Source organism: Babylonia areolata, chromosome 22 (genome assembly GCF_041734735.1).
Source record: "Babylonia areolata isolate BAREFJ2019XMU chromosome 22, ASM4173473v1, whole genome shotgun sequence".
In the NCBI taxonomy this organism is placed as follows: domain Eukaryota; kingdom Metazoa; phylum Mollusca; class Gastropoda; order Neogastropoda; family Buccinidae; genus Babylonia; species Babylonia areolata.
The window spans coordinates 30,464,498-30,476,997 of NC_134897.1; the positions used below are offsets into that span (position 1 = coordinate 30,464,498).

Here is a 12,500-nt window from a genome sequence, read left to right on the forward strand (position 1 = left end):
CCAACCAACCAACCAACCAACCAACCAAACAACCAACCATCCAGCCAACCAACCAGTTAACCAACCAGCTAACCAACCAACCAACCAACCAGCTAACCAACCAACCAACCATCCAACCAACCAACCAGCCAACCAACCAGCCAACCGGTTAACCTATCAACTAACCAACCAACCAACCAACAAACAAACCAAACGACTGTATTGTTTATCAAAGATCGACAACAAATACTTTGTTCAGTTAAACAGAAAAAAAAGACGTAGGGCTTGCAGCTTCTCCTTAAATACTGCTGGTTCCTGTTCCTGTGCCCAGAAGGACGAGAGAATAAAATCAGGCCGACATGCTTTTGCTTTTGGGGTGGGCCGATTATATTCCTGGGTTTGTTGCCGCTAGCGGCCAGCTTCCCTGAGTTCTTCTCCGGTGTCTGCTTCTTGAGTTCAGCAGAGTGGGAGTGGGGGGGTGGAGGTGGACCCGTGGGTGCAGTAGAGTTTTGTGGTTGGGATTTTATCTATGTATGTACGAGGTTCGATCTTGGATCTGCGGTTGACGTCTTTCGATTTGTTGTGGAACAACGTCTTTGTTTGTTTTTTTCGGGTGATTGTTGTGTGTGTGTGTGTGTGTGTGCGCGCGCGCGCGCGCGCGCTCTTTCGTGCTTTTGTGTTCAAGCGCGCGTTCGTGCGGGGGTGGGTGGGTGGGGGCGGTGATGTGGGACATAGTTACAATGTTTGCAAACTTGTTCGGTCCTTCCCCCACCCCCTTGCCCCCCCCACCTTGCCCCCCCCCCTCCCCCATCCCCCCAAGAAAAAAAAAATCACACATTCGTATTACCACCGGTATCAGTATCAGTAGTTCAGCTCAAGGAGGCGTCATTGCGTTCGGACAAATCCATATACGCTACACCACACCTGCCAAACAGATGCCTGACCAACTGCGTAACCCAACGCGCTTAGTCAGGCTTTGAGAAAAAAAGAAAAAGAAAAAAAGAAAAGAAAGGTAAATTGGTTAGCTGGTTGGTTGGTTGGTTGGTTACCACCGGACAGTGAGGAACTCGAATGGCAGTCAGCCCCTCACTCTAACCTGCCGTGTGTAGATGTTGCAGTGCCCGCCAGCAAGGTAAGCAGCAGCAGCAGCAGCAGACATCAGCCAGCTTGGCTAGCTTTGTGGGACTTTGATATTGCTGGGTGTGTTGATTTTGGCTTCAGGTGGGAAACGGGTGGATCTCAAGCCGTCTTTGTCGCACGCGTGTGTCCTGTTCTGAAAGGGGGAGGAAAGCCTGCATGCTGCCAAGCCAAGCGCAAGCAAACAAACTGCGGTGCTTTAGGGTTTTTTTATCGATTGCGTTTGGTTTAGTCAGTCTCCGGAGGAGTGAACGTTTTATTGTCTATCTCGCTGTAAATCTTGTTGTTGTTTTAACACTCCCCCCTCCCCCCCCCCCCCCGGCTCTCTCTCTCTCTCTCTCTCTCTCTCTGTACACACACACACACACACATATATATATATGCATATATATATATATATATATATATATATATACTTGTGTATAGGTCACACACACACACACACACACACACACACACACACACAGAGGAAAAAAAACACATCAATCTGTCACATATTCCAATATTTTTGGAACGATCTCATTCCTTCGTCAAGGGATAATTTGTTTACATGTTACCAGGGTCACTCTTACGCAGGTTTTTCCCCCATAAAGTAATGGAGAACACACCAAAATAAAGCAGTCTTGGTTATTATTTTAACCTTTAACTCACTCAGTACGGCCAGTCCTCTGTTCTCCTCTACACAGACCCCTCGGATGTCCAGTGGGTGTCTGAATGACTCAAGCTTTAGCTTCCGTCGTCAGAATTGTGGTATTCTTTCTCAACATTCACCTCTTCAGTATAAGACCCTTCCGCTTGCAATATTTTGATGATGGTAACTGGGATGAAACGCTGTTAACGTCGTCTCTTTCGCCGTTCGTATGGAGAGAGTTAAAACCGTATTTGCGTTTGGGGTGGGGTGGGGTGGGGTAGTTTTGAAACGTTCTCAGTTATGCCCATGTTGGTCCTAATGTACCGCCAAAGGGAAGGTTGGTTTGCACAGCAAGCGACAGCTGTTTCGCACTTACGAAGTGCTCATCGGGCTCGCTACCCGCTCTTGACTGCAAGCCAGAGAGAAACCCCTACATCAAGTAAGGAACAATTTTTTTCCAATTGCTGGGCAGGTACTTTTTTGCAATAAAGAAAATGTCTCTCAATAACCAACATGAGCAGAACTTGAAAAGTTAAAACCAGGAATATAGATAAAACAAACGTTCTAACATTGTCTTTAAACATGTACTCGGAAACTGCAAGACACGGCCTTTTTATACAATACAGGAGAAAGATCCTTTTGCCAGAAGATATTTACACAACACAGGAGAAAAATCATTTACCAGAAGAATTTTACACAACACAGGATAAAGACTATTTGCCAGAAGATTTTTTATACAACACAGGAGAAAGATGCTTTACCAGAAGCCTTTTACTCAACACTGGAGAAAAATCGTTTTCCAGAAGACTTTAAGCTCAACACAGGAGAAAGATAGTTTGCCAGAAGGCTTTTACTCAACACAGGAGAAAGATCATTTGTCAGAAGACTTTTTACTCAACACAGGAGAAACATCGTTTATCAGAAGGCTTTTACTCAGCACAGGAGAAAGACCGTTTGCCAGAAGACTTTTACTCAACACAGGAGAAATATAATTTGCCAAAAGGATTTTGCACAACATAGGAGGAAGAACATTTGACAGGAAACTGTACATGTAATAACTTTGGGGACTTTTAGAGCTCATGTCCTCACTGATGATGGAAGCAGTCGGCTCTGTTGACAGAGACTGAGCACATCTGAGAAATGCCGAGCGTCGTTCCATAAACAGGACTGCAGCAGAACTGTACAGCTGTGTACTGAATTCTGGCAAGAGACTGGTAACCAGTGGAGGGAATCGAGGAAGAGTTTTTTTTTCTTACATGACCACTCTTACAGGGAACGCGTATTGTATGAGAGTTGTATGGTATGCAAAGAGATGCTGCTGACAGCCAGCATGAAGACTTTTAGGTTATTCAAAGCCTCGCGACACACCGGGTGCCAGTAACCATCCTTGGTTCTAACTTTTTTGACAGTCACGCGTGACTAAATGCCTACGCTGACCGAACTACGCCATTGGTCAGTTCCATACTACACACATTTAGTAGCGGGTTACGACCATACTAGGCTCTTCCGTCCCAGCAATGCAACTAGCTCCAGACAACAGACCAGAACAGCACCAGCTTGAGGAGTGGAGAAATGATGGATTGAGGCTACCTGCCTTGCCATGATGTAAGCTGAATTACGTGTATTGTATTTATGTAAAGACGCTCTTCCTAGAAGTAGTTTGAATACCTCCCCCCACCCCCCACCCCACCCCCCCGTACTCCTCCCCCCCTCCCCCAAACCTCCAACGCCGTCCCCTCTCGCTGATGATGTGACCTTTGATTTTGTCTTGTCTCCAGAGAGTCACGAGTGCCGGCTCAAAGTCATTAGTCTCTGTTGTTGTTGTGTTTTTTTTGGGAGGGGTTGTTGTTGTTGTTGTTTTTGTTTTTGTTTGTTTGTTTTTTACTCAGACTACGTACATCAAGTCATTAGTTTTTGTGTTATTCCTTTGTACTCAGAGTATGTACATCAAAGTCATTAGTCTCTCTATTATTCTTTTGTACTCAGAGTAGGTACATCAAAGTCATTAATCTCTGTATTATTCTTTTTTACTCAGAATAGGTACATCAAAGTCATTAGTTTCTCTATTGTTCTTTTGTTCTCAGAGTAGGTACATCGAAGTCATTAGTCTCTGCGTTATTCATCTGTACTCAGAGTAGGTACATCAAAGTCATTAGTCTCTCTATTATTCTTTTGTACTCAGAGTAGGTACATCAAAGTCATTAGTTTCTCTATTATTCTTTTGTACTCAGAGTAGCTACATCAAAGTTATTAGCCTCTGTATTATTCTCTTGTACTCAGAGAACGCACATCAAATTTTGGAACATACACAACAGGGAAAGCTAAGTTCACTCACGACAAAACAGCAAAATAGCGTACACACACACATAAAGAAAAAAGTCCTGTAGCAGTTCAAAACTGACAAGACTGAATAAGCAGTGTTTTGTTGTTGTTGTTGTTTTTTTTAACTTACTTGGCTTATCTCCGAAATGCTGAATAACAACAACAAGCGTAAATAAACACCACCAAACTGACTCGACAGTAGCGCAGGGTCTTCTCTGCCGTGTGAAACCTCATTGCAACGTTAGCTTCCTTGTGTGGGCTGCTGGCCTTCAGGCTTCAGCAGAGGAACGTGGGTGTGCCTGTGTATGCGTGGGGGGGAGGGGGGGGGAAGGCGGAGGGGGCTGAGGATGAACGGCATGGGGGTAAAGTTGTTCAAACGGTTGCGGAAGGAGGGGCAAAAACAAACAAACAAACAAACTGTCACTGTCATTGGTCCCGAAAGCTGGTTTGCGCGCAGATCTTGCCAGAATTTCAGTCTTGGATCCTTTTTTCACTGATGACGACGCCAAGTAACTTACTTAGTACTGCCAGTTAGCTCCCCTGACTTTCCCCACAGACGACCCATTTGTAGGGACTGTGTCAATGTGTCCAGCAGTTGTTCCCCGCTGACATTTTTCGCGGTCTTGATCGTGGGTCTTGGCTGTTTTTTATGAGTTTCGTCTTCTAGGCAATAATCTCCACGTTTCGTGGTTGGTTGATTGTTTCGACTGAACGGTTCACCATTTTCTGCCATTTCATCCTCAATGCCTGTCAACAGCCCGTCAGTATCGATGGTGCCAATGTTCCTTTCATGCCAACTTTGTTTTTTCTTTATTTTTCGGAAACGGTACGCATGGCCTCTCTCTCTCTCTCTCTCTCTCTCTCTCTCTCTCTCTCTCTCACACACACACACACACACACACACACACACACACACACACACACACACATTTTTTGAAACAAAGATGTGCTTGCACACAGTAACGTTTCCCTATCAAATCAAACAAAAGATACACCCCATGACCGCGCACGAACATTTGCTAAAAAGCCCCCCCCCCTGCCCCCCCTCCCCCCTCCCCCAAATCCCCGAAACCTACTTTTGTTAGACGTTAACAACAAAGTGGATAGACTTAATAGTTCCAAAATGGCAAGTTCTTCTTTTCCCACGGCCTCTACTTCAACTTTGTTTTCATTTTTTTTGGCTGACTGGTGGACACAGAACGTTTGCGAAACAGCAGCACAGACGTTAACAGTTGAGCGAATGCAGCATGTGGTTTGTGGTCAATACGTACAGGCCTTGGCAAGGGTCAGAAACAATGTCAGAAACAATTAAGAGCCAACAGGTTTGGGGGGGGGGGGGGGGGTGGGGGGGGGGGGGGGGGGGCTTGTGTGTGTGTGTGTGTGTGTGTGTGTTCTACGCTTTCCTGTAATTTGTTCTTAACCGAGTCTAGTGCCCGAGGGATGACCAGAAATGCGATCAACCGTGCGCAATTACGCAAATGGTGCGGTGTGTGTGTGTGTGTGTGTGTGTGTGTGTGTGTGTGTGTGTGCGTGTGTGTGTGTGTGTGTGTTGCGCGCGCGTATGTGTGTGTGTCTTTGTGTGTGTGTGTGTGTGTGTGTAAGAGAGAGAGATATATAGAGAGTGTGTGTGTGTGTGTGTGAGGGGGTGGTGTAAGTGTGTGAGGGGGGGCAGGGGGTGTAAGTGTGTGTGTTTGTGTGGGGTGGTGTAAGAGTGTGTGGGGGGGAGGGGTGTGTGCGTGGGAGGAGGTGTAAGTGTGTGTGTGTGGGGGGGGGGGGGATGTAAGTTTGTGTGTGTTTGCGCGCGCGTGTGTGTGCGTGTGTGTGTGTGTGTGTGTATGCAGGCACGCGTTCAAATGTGTTCATGAAGTGCTCCCGCACATGCACGCGCATGCTTGTACGAGGAGAATACGTGATTTAAAAAAAACAAACAAACTGGTATTACATCACAACCACCTTTTATTTTTATTCACCTGTTTAAATAACTTTTTAAAACACACAGCTCGCGAGATTAAACAAATATTAATGATTTAATTATTCACGTCAACACTCTACGAGACATCCGACGTGTAGGTGTTGTTTTCTGTCATGCCTACAATCGATTTAACTCCTTTCTGTCTTTCTTTCTTCTGACTCGAGAAGTTTTCTGTACGACAACAGCAACAGCGTCTCCCTCCTTGTGAATCGATCCAGCAAGCGACGGGCGCAATAGCCGAGTGGTTAAAGCGTTGGACTGTCAATCTGAGGGTCCCGGGTTCGAATCACGGTGACGGCGCCTGGTGGGTAAAGGGTGGAGATTTTTACGGTCTCCCAGGTCAACATATGTGCAGACCTGCTTGTGCCTGAACCCCCTTCGTGTGTATATGCAAGCAGAAGATCAAATACGCACGTTAAAGATCCTGTAATCCATGTCAGCGTTCGGTGGGTTATGGAAACAAGAACATACCCAGCATGCTCACCCCCGAAAACGGAGTATGGCTGCCTACATGGCGGGGTAAAAACGGTCATACACGTAAAAGCCCACTCGTGTGCATACGAGTGAACGCAAAAGAAAAAAAGATCCAGCAAGCATTTCCACTGCAGGTCTTAAAGGCGGTGTGTGTGTGTGTGTGTGTGTGTGTGTGTGTGTGTGGTGTGTGTGTGTGTGTGTGTGTGACTGGACAAGGGGGTACAGGATGTGGGGCGGGGGGGGGGGGGAGCATAAATGTCAATCCCTGATTGATTAGAGTATGGCTCGTGGAGAAGTGTCAATAGAGGAAGGATCAATCTTTTTTTCTTGTTGTGGTTGGTTGGTTGTGCCCTGTCCGTTGTTTCTCTGTGCGCTACTTCTCCGCAGTATAATGATAAAAGATTGTTTGTTTTTGTATGTAAGTGAGGGAGGGAGGGAGAGAGAGAGAGAGGAAGAGAGATAGTGTGTGTGTGTGATAGATAGATAGATAGATAGATAGATAGATTAAATTTTATTTGAAAAAGAAACAAACAAGCAAATGAAATACGATCATTTTTACTCTGTTTCAGGAAAAAAAACTCAGTGAATACCTTCATCATCTTCAGCCGTTCCCACATGATATCACCATTAACGACGGGGGAAAAACAAAAAAAACAAACAAAAAAAACGCACAACATGCGGTATATTCAAACTGAATAAATAGATGAATAAATAAATGAATCACTCAGTGTATAAGTAAACTCACGCAAAACAGCCTTCTCGTTTGGAGGGCAAGGGACACTATTTTCTTCCTTCAGTGAGCTTAAGACTCCGGTCATCGTTCGCAGGTAAAACTGAACAATGATGACTTCCCCTGGTCCATGCGGGCCACAAAAAAACTATGACGGGTGGACCGTCGGTTAAAACCCCAGCGCATGACCGCCACTGCTGACTGCCCACAACTACAACTACAACAACAACAACAACAACAACAACAGCAGCAGCAGCAGCAACAAACAGTAAGAGAACCAAGACAATACCATCGCCATCATCCCTGTCGTACCATCAATCCTAAAAGGAACAAACAGCAACGGTAAGAGTCAGTATCATCAGCATCGGATAAACTATCCCTTTTCTTACTTAACATTGCCACATATGAATAGCCCAAGAAGCCCCCAGCGACGAGAAACCAGTCAGAGTGACGGGAGCATAACGATGCAGCAAGTAAAACGACACAGCAACAGAAGCGAGCAGCAGCAACAACAACAACAGGAGCAGCAATGACGAATAAAACAACATCAAAACCGTTCAGAAACAGCAACAGCAATAACAAATAACCAACAGCAAACAGCACGCAAGAAGCAGCAGCAGTTGTAGCAGCAATAGCAACGGCAACGATAACGACAATAGCAACGGCAACGATAGCAACAACATCAACGGCAACGATAACAACAACATCAACGGCAACGATAACAACAACATCAACGGCAACGATAGCAACAACATCAACGGCAACGATAACAACAACATCAACGGCAACGATAACAGCAGCCTAAAAACAAAGCAACAGACACGGGGATAAAAAATCAAAAAAGAAGAAAACTTTAAAACAACGACAGAAAGTAACAGAAACAGCGACAATAACAACAACAACAAGAGAAGAAAAAGAGCAAGCAACACCACAAGAAGCTGTCAGCAACAACAACAATCTGATGATGATGATGACGGTGATGATGGTGATGGTGATGTTGATGATGATGACAGGCATCCGTCAGTCTCTGGTGACTACAGAGCTGTGCTGTGGATGGTGATTTGATACAACGTCGGGTGTGCCAACAGCAAGAAGGGACAGCAACGACTGAAAGCCCAGACAGGCAACAACAGCAACATCAAAACACAACGAAACAAGAACAGAACCTATACAGCAGTAGCAGCAGCAGCTGCAGCAGCATCAACAACAGCGGCGCTGACGCCAACAGCAAAAGAAGAAGAAAAAAAAACAACAGTAACAGCGAGTGGTGGAGCAGCAACAACAACAACAAAGGGAGTAACGAATATAACGAAAAAGCTCAGAACCACGACAACAGAAGCAGCAGAAACAACAGCACCCTTTAACAACAGTAACACCACCACCACCACCACCATTACCACCGCCATCACCAAGCAACACTAACGACACGATCACTTCCACCACCACCACCACTACCAACAGCAACAACAACACCAAACCAACACCAGCACCACCAAACACAAAGGAAACAACTCCACCATCAACAGCACCAACACCACCACAACACCAAAACACCACCAACAACAGCAACAACACCAAAACACCACCAACAACAACAACAACACCAAAACACCACCAACAACAACAACACCAAAACACCACCAACAACAACAACACCAAAACACCACCAACAACAACAACACCAAAACACCACCAACAACAACAACACCAAAACACCACCACCAACAACAACACCAAAACACCAACAACAACAACGACAGCAACATCAAACTACTCTCTCCACCACCACCACCAACAACAACAGCAACAACAAACCAGTCACCACCAACACCAACACCACCAGAACACCAACAAAAACAACACCAAACCACTCACCACCTCCAACACTAAAACACCACCACCACCACCACCAACAACAACAACAACAACACAACAACACCACCAAACACGAACAACAAACCACCAACCCTCCACAACAACACCCAACACAACCACAAACAACAAACCAACACCCACCACAGCCACACACAACAACAAACCAACAACCACCACCCACATAACCCACCAGAACAACCACTACCCAACAACAACAAACCAGCACTACTACAAATACCGAACATCAGTGGTTAAAACATCTGCCAGAAAAGGTGACTCAGTCCTGAAGCGGCGACCACCCTGGAGGCGCGGGATCGAACCTGCTGAGGACCAGGGGGAAAAAAAAAGAAAAGAAAAGGCGACAATACAAAGGGCATCCATGAGTCATGACCTTGGTGCGGCCCGGCCCCCTTAGAGTGTAAGGAGTTAAGGGCCGAAACACTTGACTGAGGAGTAGGGGGTGGGGTGGGGTGGGGGGGGTCTTCTTCTCTGAAGACCTTGTGCCGTCCAGCTCTCCCAGGGAGATTCTTACCACCACAAACACCGAACACACCAACAACCCGACGATGATGAACCTGGCTCAGCGCATCACGGAGAAGTTCGAGGACCGGCGGATACGCCTGAACGTGGGCGGGGTGGCGTTCGAGACGATGCGGAGCACCCTGAGGAGGAAGCCGTCCACCCGCCTGGCCCAGCTGGCAGACCGCCTGGAGTCGGACGAGTCCTGGGACCGGGAGCGTGGGGAGTACTTCTTCGACAGGCACCCTGGGGTGTTCTCCTCCATCCTGCACTCCTACCGCACGGAGGACCTGCACACCGAGCACAACCTGTGTGGCAACATCATCAAGACGGTGAGTGTGTGTGGGTGTGGGTGTTGTGGGGGAGTGGAGGGGTGGGGTGGGGTGGGGGTGGGGGGTTGTTGGTGGTTGGTTGTGAGGGGTTTGGTTGGTGGGTGGGTGGTGGTGTGGAGTGGTGGGTGTGTGTGTTTGTGTGGTGGGGGTTTGGTTGGTGGTGGGGGGAAGGTGGTGGGGTATTGTTGGGTTGGGGTGGGGGTGGTTTGTGGTCATGGTGGGTGGTTATGATTGTGGAATGGCGGTGGGTTGTGTTTGTGGGTGTGGTGGTGTGTGGCGAAAGAGAGAGAGAGAGAGAGAGAGAGGACCTCGCGTTGTGTGTGTGTGTGTGTGTGTGTGTGCGAGAGAGAAAGAAAGAGACAGAGGGGAAGGGGGGGGGGCTCGCGTTTGTGTATGTTTCTCTGTGTGTGTGTGTGTGTGTGTGTGTGAGAGAGAGAGAGAGAGAGAGAGAGAGAGAGAGAGACAGGGGAAGGGGGAACCTCGTGTTTGTGTGTGTGTGTGTGAGGTGTGTGTGTGTGTGTGTGTGTGTAATTCCCCCCCCCCTTCTTCTCTCTGTACGAGCTGTTCCATCAGCTCACAATGAATCATCTGTGTGGTAGATGTGTCAAGAAGTGCCATGTGGGGATATCTTCGCCTGGCATACACTGTTCTGTTTGACATTGCACTCTGCATGCTCTCGTTTGGAAGAGTGCACGCGCGCGCGCGCGCGCGTGTGTGTGTGTATATGTGTGTGCGCACACGCGGGCGCGTGCCAGCTTTTCTGCTTGAATGCATTTGTTCTGAAATAAGATAATGGAAATGACATTTCAACGAGAATAACTTTTTCACCCCTTTCTCCATTAGAACTTCAATCAAAATGCCATGGTCTTGAAAAACTTTTCTGATATATATATATATATATATATATATATATATATATATATATATATATATACTTTAACCACTTGGCTATTGCGGCCGTCTAATAGTTCAACGTTTTCTTTCACGACATTTTAGATCGATTAACAGCCGAGCGTTTTGCCGTGTGACCAGATCAGGTGTATAGGGCTTCGTGGTTGTTGTTTTTACGCTGGGTTTCCCTTTTTTTCGGTTGTTTATTTTATTTTATTTTTTATTTTTGTTGTTGTTGTTGTTGAGGTGGTGGTAGTGGTGGTGGTGGTGGAGAAGTTGCTTTTGTCGGGTGGGGAATTTTGCTTTTGTCGGGTGGGGAATTTGTCGGGTTGTGAAGTTGCTTTTTTTTTTGGTGGGGAATTTGCTTTTGTCGGGTGGGGAATTTACTTTCGTCTGGTGGGGAATTTGCTTTTGTCGGGTGGTGAAGTTGCTTTTGTCGGGGAATTTGCTTTTGTCGGGTTTTGTCGGGTGGTGAAGTTGCTTTTGTCGGGGAATTTGCTTTTGTCGGGTGGGGAATTTGCTTTCGCGGGCGGGGAATTTGCTTTCGTCGGGTGGGGAATTTGCTTTCGTCGGGTGGGGAATTTGCTTTTGTCGGGTGGTGAAGTTGCTTTTGTCGGGTGGGGAATTTGCTTTTGTCGGGTGGGGAATTTGTCGGGTACTGAAGTTGCTTTTGTCGGGTGGGGAATTTGCTTTTGTCAGGTGAGGAATTTGTCGGGTGATGAAGTTGCTTTTGTCGGGTGGGGAATTTGCTTTTGTTGGGTGGGGAATTTGCTTTTGTCGGGTGAGGATTTTGTCGGGTGATGAAGTTGCTTTTGACGGGTGGGAAATTTGCTTTTGTTGGGTGGGGAATTTGCTTTTGTTGGGTGGGGAATTTGTCGGGTGGGGAATTTGCTTTTGTCGGGTGGGGAATTTGCTTTTGTCGGGTGAGGAATTTGTCGGGTGAGGAAGTTTCTTTTGTCGAGTGGTGAAGTTGCTTTTGTCGGGTGTTTGAAGGTAGCAGAAAGGGTGCCTACGCATATCTGCCAATACAGTTAGTCTCCGTGAGGGTCTGGGTTCGAATCCCGATCTCGCCCTTTTCTCCCAAGTTTAACTGGAAAATCAAACTGCGCGTTTTGTTGTTGTTGTTGCTGTTTTAGTTAACCCCTTGACTACTAAACAAGAAAGAAATGAAGACACACTGTCACTTGAATTTGAAGCACAGTTTATATTTTAATGCACTTAAAAAAATTTTTTTTTTAAATTACATAAACAAGTCGTGTGGTCAAGTTTCCTTCACAGACGAAGTAGTGTAATCTCAAGAGGAAAAGTCCACACAGAGAATGGTGCGCTGAGGTCGGTGACTTCTCTTGCACTGACAGACATTCTCGTCAGCAGCAGTCAAGGGGTTAATCGGATGACTACGATAGACCCAAGTCCCGTGTGCAGAAGGCACTTCACGCACTGAAGATGATCACCCCTGCTAACAAGAGTTTGTCGGTCTATTGCAACATTCTGTGGAAGTGATTCACTGTGATAGGTACACAAAGATGTATCTGTATGCACGCGCATACTCCAGGCCTGACGTGCGCGTTGGATTATGCTCTTTTGGTCAGGCATCTGCCTGGCAGATGTGGTGTAGCGTATATGGACTTGGCCGAG

The 12,500-nt window shown here is 46.6% G+C and overlaps 1 protein-coding gene across 1 annotated transcript in view; it reads left to right on the plus strand.

The window, feature by feature from the left end:
* Positions 1 to 9,686: 9,686 nt before the first annotated feature.
* LOC143297097 (voltage-gated potassium channel KCNC1-like) overlaps positions 9,687 to 12,500 on the plus strand; it is a 48,493-nt gene continuing 45,679 nt past the window's right edge. The window contains exon 1 of the mRNA XM_076609269.1: positions 9,687 to 9,971. Within this exon, the coding sequence (XP_076465384.1) occupies positions 9,687 to 9,971 (285 nt within the window). The remainder of the gene's footprint in view (positions 9,972 to 12,500) is intronic.